Source organism: Akebia trifoliata, chromosome 8, assembly GCF_017979445.1.
Source record: "Akebia trifoliata isolate Shusen 1 chromosome 8, ASM1797944v1, whole genome shotgun sequence".
NCBI classification, from domain to species: domain Eukaryota; kingdom Viridiplantae; phylum Streptophyta; class Magnoliopsida; order Ranunculales; family Lardizabalaceae; genus Akebia; species Akebia trifoliata.
The window spans coordinates 476,564-497,261 of record NC_141382.1 but is presented as its reverse complement, the minus strand read 5'-3'; the positions used below and the strand labels follow the sequence as shown (position 1 = coordinate 497,261).

Here is a 20,698-nt window from a genome sequence, read left to right as displayed (position 1 = left end):
CCTGAAAGAAGAAAAAAAAAATGCATTATTTCCACACCATTGAAAATTTCCCCAAAATTTCCTTCTCCCAGGAATTCGAAATATACCCCGACATCAAAATTTAACACCTTGGGTAGAATTAAATGTTTTGGCCTTCATGAACTATCAACCAATTATGGATATTAAAATTACCACATAGTGATTTACTGCAGCAGGTTTATGAGGCCCACTCACCATAACCATGGTTTTCAAATAATAACTCATCTTTGATTCCTAAATAATGTTTTCGATGATAAGTTTAGTACCTAGGATGCTACTAGTGTCCAAGTATGATCTGAAGATAAGTGTCTTCGAGTTGCAGTATTTCTTCTTTTGTTTGTTTGTTATTTATTTTAATTTTTTTGATAAGATAAGAATTTATAGATGGGAGGACGAGGAGTCCTCCAAATATATGAATATATTCCTTGTGAATATATTCTACATGTAAGTTTCTTATTTTGTAGTAAGTTAAGATATATAAAATCATAAGTTCAAGTTCCATTTAAAAGTATAGCAGTTGAAGTAAGTTTCTTATTTAACAATAAGTTAAGATTCATTAGACCATAAGTTCAGTTAACCTAATTCAAATTTTTTCTCAAACTTCGAAGGTTCAGATCCTTTTCTTTACAGTATTCTTTTTGGGTTTTTTACCTTAAGATCTTTCAGTTAGTCAAGTTTTGGGACCACAGTCCATCCAAACAAACACCAGACCATTGATGAGCTGGGTGCACAATATTCACCAAGAGCTGATGGAACTCGGGTCTGTCATGCATGTTCTTTTTTTTTTTTTGATAAATATAAAGATTTTATAAATATCAAAAGAAGAAGAATACAAAGGAGGCCGAGAGAGCCCCCAAGACGGAAAGCAAAAACAGAGAAGAAGACAAACAAGATCCTACTAGTTACATAAGCTATCCCATATAATACAAAGTCCTCGAAAGAGAACCCGGAGAAGTCCTTGCTTAACTTCGCCCAAAAAAACAGCAGCCCAAAAATCTCCATGTACGCCGAATGCGAATTGTTCTCCTTGCTTTGGAACACGTTGTTGTTTCTCTCTTTCCAAAGACCCCAAGCTATTAGGATAGCCCAAAGGTGTCTTTTTCTATGAGAGAATATGTTGTAAGCCCACCCTTCTAATATCATAAGAAAATTCTTCAGAAAAACCCAATACATGTGAAACAAAGACATGAAGGACAACCAAATTCCTCAGGAGAAAGAGCAATGAAGAAGAGTGTGATCCACAGATTCGCCATCAATCTTACAAAGGGGACAAAAATTTGGAGTGATCCACCACGAGAAATCAAATTATCCAAAGTAAGAATCCTCCCTAAGGAGGCAAGCCAAACAAAGAAGGAAATTTTAGAAGGAACAAGAGAAGACCAAATGAGAGATTCTGAAAAAGTATCCTCGACATTGGAAGAATGGCTTTGTAAAAGGAGTGAACAATGAATCTTCTAGCCTTAGTCTTGACCCATTCCCTCATGTCCTGATTATTCTCCCTGATTTGGATTTCGTTCAAGAGATTTAGAAGAGATGTTACCTCGGTTATCTCTCAATCATTAAAATTTCTCCTAAAACCCAAATCCCAAGAACTAGTGATTTCGTTACAGATCAGACAATGCTTAATCGGGCCATTCCTTTTAAGAGAACAAGCGTACAATGATGGGTATTGGTTTGATAGAGCCAAATTACCACACCACCTATCTTCCCAAAACCTCACCCTACCAACTAAACCTACTCTAAAACTGGCTTCTCTCACAAAATCGTTGGCTACCTTGAGAATACCCTTTCAAACACTACAATCATAAGACCCCTTGGCTTCCCCGCTGCACCACCCGAACCTCTTTTCCCCATACTTAGCACAAACAACCCTCCTCCACAAGCAATCCCTCTATTCACCGAACCTCCATAGCCATTTGCTTAAAAGAGCTCTATTCGTTACCCTAAGACCTCCATTTCTCTTTGGGGTGCATATCAACTTCCAATTAACCAAATGATACTTCCTTCCTCCATTCTTATCATTCCACAGAAAAAATTTCATACGTCTTTTCATGCATGTTCTCAGCCTCATAAATACACCAACTTCTACTAAGATCCAAGCAATCTAATACCACTAGAATGGTAACACATGTAAAAAGTTTTTATGTTCATGAAATCCATTTTTTTAACAAGTAAATGTTCATGAAATGCAAATAGGATTTCAAAATTGGTATATCATGAGGAATAGCTAAGGAACCAAATAATCCATACCATCCATGAGCATCCTGCATAATTCTGCAGCTTCTGCTGCTTCATCTTCAATTTCCTCCTCCGCCTGGGCTTGGGAGGGCCGCCTTCTCATTTTGAGTCCCCTAACACTATCTGCTTTTTCATGCTTAGATTCATAGAAACCTTCCTCGTCATCCCCACATTCTTCTGCATCCAATAAATTTTCAAGGTCTCCAGCAAAGGAATCAAGATCACTATTTGCTTCAGAGTCACTCTCATTTTCATCACCGTCAGCAGCTGAAAGACTCTGAACTTGTCGATCCCAAATTTCTTGACACTTTTCTCTGGTCTGCTGCTGAAGCTGAAGAAAGGACATTCGCTGGCCACGGGCATATTTGCTGATGGTCGTTGGATCAACCTTGAGCCCTGCTGCCGCTTGTTCACTCGAAAGCTTGCGTATCATAGCAATCCTATGCCACCTAGTCTGTTTTGCAATCTGTTCCTCGGGGACATTGAATTTAAGGAGAACCTGGAAATTGCAAACACTCCTAGAGGTAAGAAATACAATGGACTGCTGACTTGCATCCTACAGAGCAATTAGAAAACAAAATGGTGTAGGTAAATGTTCAAAACAGGATGGTCAGATTTTGTTCTACGGAAGACACAATTTAATAGTTTTTGGCACAACGTGCTGAGGACTTGACCCATAGCTCATTTGGTTGACATGCTGCAATGCAACTTTGTGGTGTTGGATTCAAGTCTGGCTGAGCACCCCCCCCCCCCCCCCCCCAAAAAAAAAAAAAAAAAAAAAAGAAAAGCCTTCTATATACATTAATGAATTAATATATTCCACTGTTACTAAAATGTGTGCAGGAAAAACATTCCATGGGTCCTCTTTTGGGCTGCATGGACCGACACATTGGCCCAAATGACACCTAGCTCTCAAGAATTTATGGCCTAGATTAGGTTTTTAAAAAAATCATTAAAAAAAAACAATTTTTTCCTGATCAAAGGCTTTGAAAATGGACGGCCCTTGAACTCCCAATTAAAATCCCAATCCAATGAAGAAAAAGGTCTTTTTTTTTCAAATCTAGATTTCTTAAAATTTTAGCCTCTACATAAATATGTGTGTGCGTGTGTACATCTTCAATTTTTTTTTTTTTGATCGGTCATCTTCAATTATTTTTAACCTATCCAATTCGTCTTCAACTCTTGTCATCATCATTAAGCAAACTTTGAGATTCGTGCGCCCACACGCAAAGTTGTATGTGTGAGAGATCAATATAAAGCAGAGATCACAGGAACGAACACAATTTTTTTAGATGGTTGATTCTTCAAACTACATCCATGGGCTGCTCTTGGAGAGCAGATCAACTGGTCATGATTTTGTATAGTTTTTACATTTTTGCCCTTTTATGTAAAAGAGAGAGCCTTTTATAACGAATCTCATCACATCAACCACCTCATTCGTCCTCAAAGCTTTTTCCCAAAAATGTGGGGTCGGCAGAATGAATCTTGCTTCTCTATTCAATTATGTTTAGAGATACTTTTTTATAATCCTAGAGTATTCCCGTATGCCTTCACTACCTCAATCTACAATTTTTTTGGTCTTCCTTTAACACTATAAGAAAATTCAACTAGCATATTCTTGCTAACCATGGTGGTAATCAACTTTCGTTGCACATGACGCGATAATCCTACATTATCCTGTATACACTACTCACTAGTATTATCTTCTGTTCTTTTATAAGTCAAAAAATATAGCGAAGAAGGCAGTCAAGGAGAAACAGGAAACATCAAGGGCAGCTGGCCCCCAGAAAGACCAACCCCAATAAACCATTAGGACTCACATCTCAAGTTCCATATAAAATCTTTGAACCTCCGCTCCCCTGCGCCAACTCTTAGAAAATTTACACCAAAAGAAAAGAAAACACAAGATAAGGATGCTGATCTCTCGCAACGGTCTAAACGCATCTTCAAAGATAGGGACATTCATTTCCTTCCATACCAGCCCAACATATGGCAAAAGACAGCGAACTCCATAAGATTTTTTTTGCACCCAATGCATATCACTCCTCAAACAACAACAATAACAAACAAGATTGTCGCACACCTGTTGCTCATAGCCCTTTTCAAGACCAAAATATTGGTCTTGAACTCCTCTAGTTGACAACCCCTCAACATATTCAGTAGTTTCTCCATAGAAGCTCTTGATCACATCTCAAACAACCTCCAGAATTTCCTTTACGTAAGCTTCCATGTCCTTCATGGCGTCAACATACCCTTTTTAACCGGTCATCATTTCCTCAATCTTTTCTTCTCCCCCAACAAGAATCTTGCCTATGCATACCTCCACGTTCTCCAAGTTTACACACCCCTTCTTGGCTCTACCGACTTGACTCGCCTAATCTCCCTATAGTTAACATGTCTTCCTTTAAGGATACCATCACCCTTGGTTAAACCACAACTTGTGCATTGTCGACCTCTAACGATGTTGCTCCCGTGGAAATCACGCAATTGAAAGCTCTCTCAACCAGGTTCCCCAAAGAACACTCTGATACCGTCATGTAGTGTGAACTAATCTCTCCGGTGTACTCAAGTCAACCTTCCCACATGATACCTAGGAGTTCCCTCAACTCTCTAAGACACTAAACCATTCATGAGAATACTCACATACTTTTGAGTTTAATTTTGGAGCATTACCGAGCTTGGTTACAAATGAAGAGTCTTCCCTCGAATATAGACTTAGAGAGGATATTCTAGAAAACTCCACCTATCTCTACAACTCGAAAACTTTCCAAAAAATTCCCAATCCTAAATCCAGAACATTCTTACTCTACACAATACAAGACAAACAATAAATAAGGTACACCAAAAGAACCCTCTAGATTTTTTTCCAGGATAGACAACAATGTTCTAACACCTTCCAGACTCTTCTAGATGTTTCTAACATCTCTAGAGCTTGGTGGGAAAGAGATACCTCAGGTTGCACAATATTTCTGTGATAATAAGCTTATTGTTAACAAAATGCGAAGTGGAACACATCAAAGCGGTAATGTCTACCCACACATTACAAATCACAGAACTCTCTCTCTCTCTCTCTCTCTCTCTCTCTCTCTCTCAATTGTAAATCTCGACTCTCAAGGTTTCAAAAGGTGTACTAAGTAAAATGTTAAAACCACAATTCGTGGTCTAGAACTCCAAATATCAAAGAGGGGGGAGGGGGGTCTACAGTGGAAGAGGATGGAGAAAAGAGTTCTTTTATTTTCCAGTCAGCATGTCAAAAAAATGTCAAAAATTTATGAATAATACTCACCAAAGATAATTCAAACGTATATCCACCCACAAAAAAAATTGAATCTTACTGTCTTAAAACACTGCGTGTAGACAAAGGAGGAAATATACCGGTTTCTGCCAAATAATAAGTTGTGCAGGTGGTGGGTCACATTCATCTTTAATAAGCAACAATGTAGCTATAGTACAGCAACACCACATTATGAAATATAAGTATTTTCATGTCCACCATGGTTTGTACTTTAACTTCTCGGTATTTTCTAGTTGTGTTCTATTGTTAATTCTTCCAAAATGTGATCATCAATTGAGATGATTTGTATAACCCCCCAATCAATGCAACAGACATCAATATCTTGGATGGCCAATTTTGTAGGACTTACTAAAGAAACATTACCAGGAACATGTTCATGTAATATAAACACACCTCACGTGCAGCCTCCATGCTCAATCTGCGCAGATCAGCATCTGTTCCAGTGACAGTTGAACCTCCTCGAGCGACAGCTGTCTTTTTCTTCACCACTGCACTTGATATCGGTGCCTTGGGAGCAACACGGACATAGCTGAAACCTAAGCCCCGACCTGATGGATCACCAACACCTGTAATTTCTAAGCGTTCTATATTTTCCCTATCCTGCAAATAAAATAACAAAATTCTAAATACTTCAAAATAACACAAAATTCAATCCACTATGAACCATATGTAGAATAATATATGTATCACTGAACATGTTCTCAATAAATAATGGATTTAATGCACAACCAAATTTTGAATATAGTTTGGCATAAGCCAGGGATTGCCAGAAAGTATGAACCACGAAGTTGACACTACTAATAGAAGAAACAATAACATGTAGTAAAAATATTTTCATATGGTTCCCCGATCTCACACAATGTCTTATTTATGTCTCAATCATAATCAATGAAACCTTATCCCAAAGATTTGGTTACTTTGTCTCAATCTGTTAAGAAAATGGTATGTCCAAACAGATACAAAGTGTCGGGTAACCCATACACAGATATGTACACAGCTTATTCCATATGTTGAGGTTATATTTATTAAAATGTTTAAGTTCATGATACATGCACAATATAGACAGAACATATATAGGGAGGTTGATATACATTAAGATCACATAAACAATACAAACAATAACTGGAAACCAAATAAATGTATAAATTTTTCATTCGGTATAAAAAAAAGTGTCTGAATGTGTCTACACGTGAATATGAGATCGTCAGTCAGGATCACATTCAATTTAGTGGGTCTTTATCTTTCAAATGGAAAAAATGTATCAGTTGCTAGATGGCAATGAGTTCCAAATCTTCATTTAAAATAAATTCCCATTCAAACCCATCACAGAATGCTTAGAAAAAATGGACTGCCCACGTTACATGGGCATTACTATAGAAATAGGTTTTGTAAAAACTTCACAATAATATCAAAGTGATTCAAATTTAAAGATATTGAATGGCAGAACAGGATTAATGTTGCCAAACACAAATAGTTGGGAATTGGGAGAGATCCCACCGTAAATAATAATTATGATATTTTCCATGCAACTTGAGATGGTAATCCGTACGACACCCAAGACATGTTTGCTCACAGTAGAAATAATCCTAGGACTTAGTAGTCCAGTTCTTTATTCCTTTCATTTTGATTGGTAAAAAGAAATATATCAAGAAAGATGGAAAGGAAACTAGAGATTAGCATTTGGTGCACATAGAATGTGCCAAGAGGCATCGTAATTGGCCCATGATTCCAATATCTTGTTGGCATCACCAATGAAATTCAGCTTGAAATGGTTCAATCTCAGTTCCAGTCGGATCATGTCTGGATCTGGCTTTGTATGCACCATGTCATATGTGATCCCAACTGGAACCTAGGATCCGTAAATTATATTGAAAACCTACAAATATAATGAACCAAATTGAATCCAATATGAGAACTGAACGTTTTTTATTTCTCAAAATGCATCAATTACTTCTACTACATATTTTAATTTATATAAACAAAGCTTACATCATTTGCATTCCACTAATCAGCAAAATTTGAAAAGGAAGGAAAAACCTCCTACATACATACATACATACTATCAAGAAGCAAGCATAAAGGAATAAGCTTGTGTATCTACTTGTTGGACAATGATTCGTCATTCACCATTGAGGAAGCAGAATGGATGCCCAACATTGCATAAAGCACAACAAAAATAATTTTTTTACCTGATTTGTACAGGCAACAAAATTGCTACTCAGATTCCATGGAGTTATCTGCACTTCCCTCTCAATGTGTGATGCAGCAGCAAGAGTTATGGCTTCATCAGGAAGTTGGTTCATGGCGGAAGTAAGGCCGGTAGGGTGTGTCAGCTTGCTAATTCCTAAACGTTTGAGCCGGTAAAGGCTAGCTAGCATGCTTTCGTACGTGCAGACCTGAAGACAGAAAATGTTTACGTCTCACACTGCAAATAAAACGTGACAAGAAGATATTTGCATGCGACATATAGATGCAAAAAGTATCAAATCTAGATTACAAACTTAGGCAACCTGAACAAGAAGAACCAACTTTGAAACCGATTATATTTGCAAAATACACTTCTAGGTATATAAAAAGATCATCTACACCAAATTGTACATAAACAGGATGCAGTTACCAATAAAAACATCAAAAGCCATAAAATCACAAATGCTCAATGACAACAATAAACAAAGAAGGAATATTCAATAATGCAATTCCTCAATACAATATTAAGAAGTGCCCAAATTTCTTCAATCAGCTTCAAGTTATGTTGAAATTTATTAAGGGGAAACCTTTTCCACGTTTGAAGTGAAATGCACTACATAATCAAAGCAACAAAGTTAATGACATGTAAAACCTCACACTCTCCGGTGTCACCATCCTTCTCAGTTCTTCCTCCAATGGAATGCGGAAATTGCGCCTCATAACCCAAGAAAGCTGCCCGTTGGATCCCCTCTGGCAGGTTAAAGACACATCAACAAATTTTCAGATTAACATAGAAGAATATAAAAATAAATAAAGCTAGCACGTTGAACAGGAGAGAGAGAGAGAGAGAGAGATAAAATTATCTCAGTTAATAGAGCAAACACAATCTTGCATCATCATCATAGCCTTATCCCAATATTGGGATCCGCTGAACAAATTTACAAGAAAAAAATAAAATGCAAACTACCTGTAAATCAGCACAATGCTTCAACCTTTTCCGAAGAAGGGATTCGGTCAGGTTAGGGAACTGGGCAGACAACTCGTCTGCTAGGACGCAAGGAAGCAGACCACGCTTCTCACTGACACAAAACTCACGATACACATACACCAACAGCCTGTTCCCAATATATGTCTGAAGACTTTTTGTCCCAGGAGAAATTACTTCCATGTGCGGCTCCTGAAAAGCACCATGATCTAAACTTAGCTTAAGCAACTAAAAAAAATTCAAATATAAGAGTTTAAAATAAACAAGTTCAACATACCACTAACTAGTCCACAATTCGCATAACGAACAAAAAAGATAACTCTATGAATGAAAACTAACAAAAGAAAATATTTAAGTTGGAAGATGAATTGAATATTTGTTTATGGATCATCGTCTGTGTCTCTAGTTTCCTCTCTCATTCTTGCAAGTTAGTGAATATCTTTCTCACCATTTATTGTACTCAACCTATGATATAAATAATCGTATATCATACATTTTGCCTCGCTTACTACTTTATTTTTACTTCTATTACGTGGCAAAGTTTTCATTTTACTATACAGACATACAGCTTACAACTTTTGTTAATCTCATCATATTTCAGTGAGAACCTGATACCTTAGTCTTAATTTACCTAAAATGATATAGGACTTTTCACTTCTCTCAATCTCGCAAGCTCTTAGACATCTTTTTTCACCCCATAAAACATGAAAACCATGATCACCAAAATGCACAACATCAAAGAAAGAAGCAGTTGTGTAATTAGAGTAAATGTAAAAGCACCATTCATAAAAGAATAAATAACCAACCTGTTGTCCAACAACATCTATTCTGTCTATACGTCTAAGGGAAAGTTTTCCCTTCGCGGAACGAACCAACAAGTAATCAGTTGAGGACAATTTATGGGGAAATATTGGTGCTCTGTACATGTTTGTTTCAAGGCACGACTGGCTGCAACCAGGTCTTATGTCTCCAAGGAAAGGGGATTTGTCTGCGGGATTAAGTGTGAGGACATTCCCTAGACTACCACTTCCACTACGAAGCAAGGAGGCATTTTGGTCATCAGGCGTCAATTTTTGATAATAAGTGCAGAGTCTTGCACCCATCCCAACATTTCCCAACATCAAAGGTCTTTCTTCACAGTACCTGCAAAAATCGTGAATAATAGGAAGTGGTGAGATTAAATCTTTCAAGAATCAACCATGACATAAACATGAAGTAGTAAGTAGTAACAGCAGTAGCTAACGTAATAAACTGACTCGGGTTTATCTATATGTATATATATATATATATATAGATAGATAGATAGATAGAGGAGTCTGTCAAATATTTTGCTTTAGAATGACAAAGACAGGACTCTTAGAAAATAGATAAAATAAGTTTTATTTGAGTTCCTACAGCTGTTCACTTCAATTTTTCATTCACTTCTTATTCCATCTAAAAATTTTAATTGTTCCAACTTCAAAAATCAATATAAACATAATTACAACTTTTTTTATATTTGTCTTTCTTGTGATTTCATCATTTTAGTAGGGTAATCAAGAAACAACGGATGCATAGAATTAAAGCGGCAGAGGAGCAGATGTTATTGCAGGTAAGTAGCAAGACAATGAAAAACAATGCGTGTCTAAGGGAACCCTGGAGTAGCCCAATAGGTAACGATATAAACCAGAGTTTATCATAATCATCAAAGCCTTGTACCAAAAATTCGGGTTGTAGTGCTCAACGATCTTACTTGGGGTCGGCTGAACAGATATAATTCCTCTATTCTTTTTTTTTTCTTTTTTTTTTTTCTTTTTTGATAGGTAAAAATATATTTTATTAAAAAATGAGAAACGGAGGTCGAGGTGACCATCCTTACAAAACGACAAACACTCCACAAAACACAACACCCTGAAAGCAAGAACTACTCCTCGCTAAGATTACAGATTCTATCCCACATGACAAGAAAGTCCTCAAAGAAAATTCCTTTAAACTCCTTGAAAATTTTAAACCAAAAAAACAACACCGCCAAAAGAGAACCTTCAACTCAAATACGTTCATATATACCCTCACTATCTCAATTCACGTTCTTTTAGCCTTCCACTGGCTCTTTTAGAACCTTCAACTTGCATATTCCTTCTAACTGCAGACGTAATTGGCCTTCGTTGCACATGACCAAAACATATCAATTGACTCCCCTTAGTTTACCACATAGTGAGGTTGCTCCTATATTTTCATGAATTGTTCATTTCTAATTTTATATTTCTTAGTTTTTTCACATATCCATCTCAACATCCTCATCTCCATTATGCTCAATCAATAACGTTGTTAGCCATCATTCAGATCCTCAAAGCATAGCCAGTCATGCTGCTGTTTTATAAACTTTTCCTTTTAGTTTGATTGGGATGCATCGGTCACATAGTACTCCGGAACCACACCTCCACTTTGGTCATGCTTGATAAAGATTGTCATCAACACCAACGAAGAGTGCTTTTGTGCTGGTTGAACGCTCTAAAAGGATGAGTGAGTTATCCAAAATGACTGTGGATACCAGATACTACATGGTTACTTCTACACTGCACCTTTTTCTTTTTCTAATTTCTAGTGCAATGGAAAGACAAGTCCCAATCAGAGAATAACTGTATTGGAGAGAATAAGTTGAAGCACAAATGTCAAGACACATGGAAGAATTATGATCTCACCAACTCGATAGCGTCAAGTTTCTTCCAAACCCGGGAAGGATGGTGCACTATTGAATTTCACGAGTCTCCATGGAGGCTCAATATTTTGTATTTAAATTCGACACTTTTGGATTATTTTAGGCATTATTTATCATAAAAATTAAGTAACAGAATTAGGAGTTGTCCACATAAAGTAGGGTCTTAATTATAAGTGCTGGGGTTGCTTAGTCTTTTATTATTTAAATAGTTGTAACTTGTAACTTGTAACTTGTCAATAGAGAAGTGACTTCTCTTATAGTTCTTGTAATGGCCCCTTCTCTACTTGTTTTTCTATCTGTTTTCTGTTGTTTATTGTTGTTTTCGTTGTCTGTTTGCATCAAGTTCAGAGAGTATAGAGAAATTTTTTTTTATTATTATGGTCTTTATAGACTTAAAGAGAGTATATGTTAAAGTACCTTGATAGTTAATTTGGTGTGTGTTGGGAGAGTTGGGAGTCCCAAGTGGAAATATCAACCTAATTGAGGTCATTTATAAGAGATGCGATAACAAAGATGAGGTAGTGGTTACTTCATGAATCTGATAAAGCTGGTCAGTTTTGACATACATACTCCAGTCCTCCAAATGGAGGGCTCTGTAGGAGAATATAGAAGGCACTACTTGTATGTAGAGGGTGTAGTAATTACTTGTTTTTCCTATTTTCCTATTTTTCCCCTCATTAAGGGCATATAAATAATAAAAGGTGTGTATGAGCCCACACAACAATAACCTTCTCTTATTCCTTATTTTCTTCTCTTCTTCTTTTCTTTTCTCCATTTGACTAAGTGATGCTTATTAACATAAATCAACTGGATGGATAAAGATACCCTTATCCAATTATATAAATAGAAATAGTAAAATAACGGTACAATAAAGAACATAGTTAAGCAAAAGTAAATAATATACTATAGATAAAGAATACTGTTTTTTTTTTTTAAATAAATAAATTGCTAAACATATAAAGAAGACAATGTAAGGCAACATAAAATTTGAAATAACTCAAACCCTACAAATTTAGAAGTTTATTCACCTATACAACTTAAACAAACAAGTTACACCTAAATGAGTACATGTAAAGGTTCACAATAAGGTCCAGAAGTAACTTACTCCATTAGGAAGACATGTCCATCTTTCACCGAAAGGTCTGATTTTTTCTTAAAAGCTCCAGGAGGACGCAAGGACTTATTTTCACCAGGCAACTTTTGGGCCCTTGGCCACAAGTGAATTTTTGTGCGTACAAGATGAAGCACAGAGTTTGGTTTAACATTTTGTGAGGCAAGATTTTTTACATCTTCAAGCTCCTTTCCAGAGCAAAATATCTTTACCATTTCTGATGGTTTGAAATCTGCAGAAGCAAGGTTTCAACATATCTTATCACGAAATTGACCATGATGAAATGTCAACAAAATTTACACAGTATAGTCTGAGAGTTTTTATTAACATTAAATAGGAATGTCCGTAAATAGTTGGCCAATAAACAGTTAGCAAAAGAAAGAGACTTGACTAGCCTAGCTTTTTTGAAGCTTTTGCTTTGACAGAAGAGACTGTCTCCTCAGCATCCACATGAAGTTTGCTCCCTTTCCCTCCCATGCTCTTCAATATAATTTTCATAGGTCCCTGTGTAGATAGCTTGCCTTGTTCCCTTGCTGCCACTTCATTGTCATGAGGGTACCATTGAGCTTTTGGTCTATGAAAATTAGCAATACCTTTACTGCAAAAAAAACAAATATATCAAATCAGGCTCAACAGTTGAAGACCCCAATAAAAAGAAAATTAAAGATGGATCAATGTTTTAACACACTAAGAGCATTGACAGTAAATAAAAAACAGAAACAGATGAGCAAATTTCCAACAGATCAGTGACAACATGGGGTAATTAGATCGGTTTTGGATTAGATTCAGATTGTTAGCAGATAGTTATGCTTCATTTCATGGTGCCAAAGTCATTTTTAACTTTCTTCCTTTCTTTCAAAAGGTATACAAGTTTAAGGGTTCTACAAGAGTGAGAGGAAGACCCAAAATAATGTGTGGATTGATATGATGAAAGAAGATATGAACTCAATTTCAACAACAGAAAGACGTGACCCTGAACAGAACTGAACAGAGGAACAGGATTCGTTTAGCCGAACCCAGATCTTTGGGATAAGGATTCAACAATGAAATGATGAACAAAAAGGTATTCATTTTGTTTATAACATGATATAATGTAACAAAATCTATTACAGTAAGTCAATAATAACAACTTAAATTCATGTTGCTCAAAATCAAGTTGAGTTTCTGAGTTAACCCATCTGACTTTCAAGCAGAGTCAAGATTCTGAGGTTCCCAAATATGCTCATGAACTAGAAATTTGGAATCAAATACTATGCAACGGATTAGATAATAAAACCAACAAGGACCTATATAACACTAAAATGGGAATGTGCTTTGGAGACTCAGATTGATGCAAGGCGTCTCATACCACATCTGAAAATTAAAAACATGTCCTACATGAATTGTAGTATAATATTTTAGTTATATATTATTAAAATAAAATTAAGGAAAGAAACATTTGATAATTAACAGAAAACATTCACATTCATAAACAGCATACAGCAATTAATAGCTAATAAATATAAGTAAATCTATAAGGACAACAATCAACCAATTATATTTGCATTAACAACGTAATAAAGTAGTGTGAGGAGGATAGAATGCACCAAGACCCTTTTAGAAACTGTTTATAGCTTCATCATTAAAAATTAAAGGTGACAACACTGTATAACCCATCCAGATGTGTGGAAGGATGTAACAACACATGCATCTTTGTTGATACAACATCAACAAGAATGAGAACATGTCTATGTCCATATTACAAAAGTTGAACAAAAGTATAAATGTTCCTCTCTTTTTTTTCAAGACAAAGATGCCAGTGCCTTATTGCAACTGTTTAAGGTCGGCAAGATGAATTTTGTCCCATCATTCACCTCAATCTACAACCATGTGCTTGAGAGCTGAGACAATGAATTGGATTCATGTGAAATGATTTGGCAAAAAATTTCTTGCCAACATGAGGCAACTCTCCATCTGGGCTTATAACCAGCAATGCAAGGCTGAAGGTATTAGTTTCATGTCAAACTCGTGTTTTTTTTTAGTATCATGACAACCCACATTAAAGACGAGAATGTATTTATTCTGTTTCAGTTTTAATATCCAATAGAAAAAGGTGAACTAAACATTTCAATTTTACAGTTCATCTGAAATAAACAGTGAGATGGGCCAGCTAAACATTTCAGTGAACTTATCCACATACTTCAAAACTTCATAACACCTTCCTTGAGTAAAATAGATACAAAGAGTAAAATAGAATTATTGGGGGGAAAAAATGATTCTTACTTGCTCAATTTCGGTTTCATTGTCTGCAATTTCAGTGCAGGTATTGAATGCAGGACTTTGACACCATGAGCTGCACGTTTTTTTGAATGTGATTTCATTTGCTGCGAGATTTTCCTGTTGGAATAGTACTTGTCATTCGAAATATTGAATCGACCAACAGATGCCAACCCTTGACCGGGTAGATCAAAAGAATCCCCATTGCACGCCTTCACAGAATGAGTAATTATCATAGCCCCAGCATGGAAGCGAAGATGTCTACTATCCTTGGTCTCTAAAATTTCAAAAAGCATATGCTCATCTTGAAGATCATGGATCAATTTCGGTTTTGAAATAGATTGGTCTGGTTCCCATATAATTTTATCCAACCAAGACCCTTCCAACATGTCTGTGTTTTGCAAGGAAAGTTTGTTAAATTTCCTTATGGCATCACCCCTCTGGAGATTTTTGGTGTCATTCTCCTTTCTCACTTCTGAATAATTTGAATCATCCACTTTCAAACGAGATTCTAACCTCAAAAGTTGGGGATGATTCTTTTCTGAAAACACTGAATCGGAAAATTTTCTAGAGCCAAAGGGTTCCAGTAGAATAGGACAGGTACGCAGAAAAAGACTATGATTCTTCTCATCTGGCTCCATTTGGAACTCTGACCCCAAATTTGGTTGCCCAACCTCCAATTCTGTTTCTCTATTAGTAACTTCAGACTCAGGTCCATAGATAATGCAACTCTCGGAGGACTCATGATTCACAAGAGGAGAATTGTCCCAAATAATTTCATCTTCCCAGTTTTGCTGATCAAGAGGGTAAAATCGGGGACATGAAGGTGATTCCCATCCTGCAGTCAGATTTACAGTTACACTCTCTTTCATTGGCTCCGCACTGAGATATGAATCTTTCCTATGCTCATCAACCTGTGTAGGCTTTATATCAAACTCATGCCTAACACCAACCATCACTGATTGTGAATCACCATCCTTCACCAATGCATTATTATATTGGGTCAAATTCGGCTGTTTAGTAAATAAGCCTTGGCAGGAGCCCCGTAGAAAAGCCTCCTCCTCATCCTCCTCCACGATATCAGAAGCATCTATGACTTTATAACTCTCTGGAAGCATTTGAAGAATCACAAAAATTACAAACAAAAGAAACCATGCTAACACACATAAAAGAGGGAAACAGAGAAGTTAAAGATTTGCTAATAAACATAAAACTTCATCTGTTTTTATAAAAATTGTCACCACAAAGCCAGAAAGATGGCTATGATAGAGCTTGTTGTGCTACAACCATAATTAAGAAAAAAATGAATCTATCAAATTCCATCGTCTCAAAGATCAATCCTCCATTATGTCAATGCTGGAAAGAATTTCTTAAAAATCACAACAAAAACTCACAAACATTGACTAAGTATGAAAATGGCATTATCCAAATGTGACCACATACCTTTACGAATAGGATACCGGTGGTTTCTCTTGTCCCTTTTCTTCAAGGGCTCATGAATACCAAAAATTTCTGAGAAACGTAAGACCACCTTTCCATCTTCCATACACAAAATAGGCAATGAAGTTGCACTTTCTTTATTAAAAAGCTCCTCCAAAACTTCAGGTTCATCCTATCAGATCAAGTGTATTCACACCAGGGTGTAGAAAAAGTAAATACATGTGAACAGAACACAAGGAAATGCGTGAGTATAGATGTGTCTACGTCTTTTTTTTATGCCTACATCTATTTTAGAAGAGCAAAAAAAAAAAGCAAAACATAAATCTTGACTCTTGTATTGAGCTACTACTCTTTACTACTGATCCATTTTGTCATTTGTTGGGCTATTTGGAAGGAAAGAAATAGGACGATCTTCAAAGACAGAGGTGGGTGTAGAACTGCTCGTTGCCAGTAAATCCCAATCTTGTATTTTTCTGCTACTCTTCACGAGTGTATGGGTCAGATTTGAAGGTCATAATTAGACTGGGAAATACTGTACACGAGTCTTGATTTTTGTGTGGATTTGGGGTCGGAGCCTTGCTCAACACTATTTTTCAAATATGTCATCAGGTTCGCCCTTCTTTGATTAATAAAATTTTAGCTATTACATATCAACATGATACTAATAGTAGTACAAACATGCTGAGGTAGTTCGGCAACCATTCAATATCGTTTCACCATGTCGTGTCATATTTTAATTGAATCTAAGTTGCTGGATCGTTGCGGTCTGAATGTATGTGCCACCAGTCTGTCATCACTAACAATTTCTACTAGAAACACATGTAATTCATGAGTCCATTTTCACTTATTTCCTGTAACAACAAAAGGTCTCAACTCCAAGGAATTTTATCAATATATTATGCTTTTCAACCAAAAAAAAAAATACTACTACTATTGTACACTAACCTCCTGAAAATCCTCCAAATCAACAGCCAGTCTTTCGGCATCAAAAGATCTAGGAGAAGGCATATTATTCACAGGCCCTTCTTCCTCAGAAAATACTCCAAGATCCTCACCTGAAAAAAGATAACATGAAAGTATTCAAACTTGTGATGCAATGTCGGGAAAAGAGTCACAGATGAATTAGAGCTAAGTGTCCAAATATTAAAGAAAATATAGTAGTAAAAGTATAACAAATATATAATTATTTGATAATAACATTTTAACCAAGATAAGAATTACTTGACAGAATGGAAGAATTATATTAATGATTGTCAAAAGTAGCCTTCCTAGATAAAATTGTCTTACATTGGATGGGGGTATGGATTCATATTCAAAGGGATCTCAAGCCCTCAAAGTGACTACTCAAGGGAAAGAAGGAGAAGGCAACAAAAAGGCATTGTAAGAGTGCATATGGTCATGGACTCATTATTAGCGCAGCATGGTACAAAAAGTGGACCCATTTTAGAGTTCTCTAAACATTTTCTACAGGGGTGTTAAATGGGTAGCTTTTTGGAAAAAGGTGAATCTATTCTAAAGCACACAAAAAAAATCCAGGTCGGTTGAATGAAACATTTTATATTTATTGTTAAGCCTGTTTTTAATAAGTTCAGTAACTCAGTGCTGGCAGGATTTGAGCCCAAGTCTCTGGTATCATCACCCCAAAGACTTTACTAACTAAGCTATCTGGCACCTGCAGTTGAATGAAACTTGTTTCTCCATTCAAGTTTATATAAACCAAAGTCTCGACTCACAACCTTTAAAATTATGTGCATTGACATACATGTTAGATGTGTTTCCTATTTCACACAACCAAGAAAATGCTCTTCAAATAATTGCATGGAAGAATCACTAATTGAACAATATTACATTTATAGCTCCTAAAGTTAAATAAACATATTATTTATATATAAAAAATGACATACAAAGTAGACTACCGATTATCTTCTCATCAATAGAATGCTAGCACAAACAAATTCAAATAATTTCATGTCTTTAAACTTAACCACATAGGAGGTTCGATCATGTGCCCTATTAACTTTTCTTGTTAATGATCCTTATAACTTATAGACAAAATGAAACAACAAAGAGCTCAAAAAAAATCTACAAGATGACCCACAACTAGAGGTAGAATTATCTTAGAATGATCTTTTTGTCTGTGAAGAAACATGCCTCTGTTCTGGAAGGCTTGGTTCGTTGTGAAAAAGAGGAAGTTTGGGTTGGGAGAATGAGAAAAAGACAAAGCAGATGGCTCGGTTGGCCAAAAAATAATAGTTGCTGCGAAGGGGTATGGGTATAGGGTTGAAATAGTAAGAAATATTCAACTAACCATTCTCAAGGGAGGGTTGTAAATTTTGTTTGATAATCACATCGCAAGGGTGCTCCAAATTAAGTTCCAAACGAAGCGTACCTGCCAATTCTAAACAAGGTAAGAAAAGATGTAAGATGGAATAGAAAATACGAAAAAAAAAAAAAAAAATCTCATTTAAGAAAATCATGGAAAAATAAAAGCTTCTAATATGATGCAACAAAGTCATTAATAAAACCAAAAAAAAAACACCAACAAAGTGAAGCTACGAGAGGAAGGGAAACTCCTCAGGCATTTCAATGCGGCTTAATGGTTTAAAGAATTGATCTCAAAGTAATTTTCACTCAATTGAAAATTGAGACACCGAGGTAGACAGTATGAGACAAGCAAGATATTCCAAAATAAACCACCAACATATCGTTCTGATTACCATCGATATGTCTTACCTTCTGAAGAAATGGTTTGGGCTTCGGAACTATTATCCACCACTTTATGTTCCTCATCAAAACCCTCATCCTCGTCATAATTTTCATCGTCAAAAACTGAATTTCCATGCTCCAAACTAACCAGTGAAACTCCAGCAGAGAAATATTCCTGTTTTGGCAGCAAATGGTCTTCCTCAGAAGTAGCTTGTATCTCAGGCCCTTCATACTGTTCTTCAATATCTTCATAATCAACAGCATCTTCAGCCTTTTCATCATAATCTACCCACAGAAAAAACAAACCAACATAGCCATTAGGAGACAATTGAATCATCCTTAAGATAATCATATGAGAAGATTAATATTTGGTCTCAAGAAACTGTTAAAAAAATATGTAAGGAAAAAAATTCCAAGGTTAAAAACTTTAATATCCATGCATTTCATACATCAAGGCAAATAATATCAGTTTATTATTGTTAATCATTTTAGATCATTTAGGATGCCAATCCTGAGATTTGGGATAGATGATGATGGTTAGCTGTTTACTCAGTGCTTCGAATGTTTATTATATATGTGTGAATAGAACATCGATAGTGAAACCAAACTGTAAATATCAGCTCTTTTTGAAAGAGACCGGCCACCAACAGAAAAAGAAAATTTCCAGAAATCTCTAACGAGAATGTAATTAGCTATTTTGGTAAATGACATTTTCATTATTTATAATAATATTTTAGTTTACTATTCATACTAAATTATAAACTCATTATTTATAGAAAATTCTATCTTACCATTTATAGCGCAATTCATTAGTGAATTAGGTTTCTTAGCTAGGTCAATATGATTTTTTAAAGAAAATTTATGATATCTATTAGAGACAAAGTTCTCTAAGACAAGATAAACTATTTAACTCGGTTTATAAATATTTATTTATATATTTCATTGCAAGTAATAATATTTTTTTATAAAATAAGGTAGGCCAGAAGATGCTCAATCATAAGATCATATATTTATTAGGTAATAAACATTTAAATTACAAAAATACAAATTATTTTTATCAAAAAATACCTTATCCCGGTTGACTCGGCCAAGTTTTGTTGACTTGTCTGAGATTTTCAAAATATCGACCAAGTCATCACATTTGTTAAACGAGATGCTGTGGAATTTGAGAAACATTGATAATACGTATCATAAGTGAATGACACTGAGATGCCTCAGGCGAGTCATCTCGGTCTTGGACGAGATTTAAAACCATGACTTCAACTTAATTATTATCTCAGCTAAACCCTAAATCAATCCAATATTTTCAGCCATAGCCCTAAAAATCCAGTACCCCAAAACACTTGATTGAATCCCTTAAAAGCACTACAAGTGTTGTTTGGAAATCGTGTGTTCACTGTCATGGTTGGCAACTTGCACATGTTGCTAAGTAGTGAGTGTTTGGAAGATCCCAACTAATGAGAGTTATCAACTCTCAAGCTCTTGGTTTTTTGGGTATTTGAACATTCACCCTAAGAGGTGCATGTGACGAACATAAATGAAACTTTCAATTCCAATAGCTCTCTTGCCCCTCATACTCTCTTTATTCAAGTTTCTACATCCTGTGAGCCGCTCAAAAAGAGCAACAAAGAATACAACAAAGGCACAAACAGAGCACCAAAGATTCTCTTCTTTTTTTCTTTTTTTCTTTTTTTTCTTTTCAGTTTTGCTACAGTGGATGATGAGTTGGTTCTGTTGAGTTCCTGGTCGAGCACTTTTGGGACA

At 35.8% G+C, this 20,698-nt stretch overlaps 1 protein-coding gene across 4 annotated transcripts in view; it reads right to left on the bottom strand.

Annotated features, from left to right (window-relative positions):
* LOC147395235 (transcription initiation factor TFIID subunit 1-like) overlaps positions 1 to 20,698 on the bottom strand; it is a 31,306-nt gene that overhangs the window by 6,590 nt on the left and 4,018 nt on the right. For 2 of the 4 annotated variants that reach the window (XM_086451169.1, XM_086451172.1), the window contains 13 exons: positions 18,962 to 19,219; positions 18,537 to 18,626; positions 17,174 to 17,283; positions 16,232 to 16,400; positions 14,795 to 15,896; positions 12,928 to 13,130; positions 12,527 to 12,764; positions 9,530 to 9,866; positions 8,706 to 8,915; positions 8,396 to 8,488; positions 7,741 to 7,947; positions 5,945 to 6,151; positions 2,269 to 2,755 (listed from right to left, as the gene is read on the bottom strand). In XM_086451169.1, the coding sequence (XP_086307295.1) occupies positions 2,269 to 2,755; positions 5,945 to 6,151; positions 7,741 to 7,947; positions 8,396 to 8,488; positions 8,706 to 8,915; positions 9,530 to 9,866; positions 12,527 to 12,764; positions 12,928 to 13,130; positions 14,795 to 15,896; positions 16,232 to 16,400; positions 17,174 to 17,283; positions 18,537 to 18,626; positions 18,962 to 19,219 (3,711 nt within the window). The remainder of the gene's footprint in view (positions 1 to 2,268; positions 2,756 to 5,944; positions 6,152 to 7,740; positions 7,948 to 8,395; positions 8,489 to 8,705; positions 8,916 to 9,529; positions 9,867 to 12,526; positions 12,765 to 12,927; positions 13,131 to 14,794; positions 15,897 to 16,231; positions 16,401 to 17,173; positions 17,284 to 18,536; positions 18,627 to 18,961; positions 19,220 to 20,698) is intronic. The other 2 variants (XM_086451170.1, XM_086451171.1) reach the window with 2 other exon arrangements.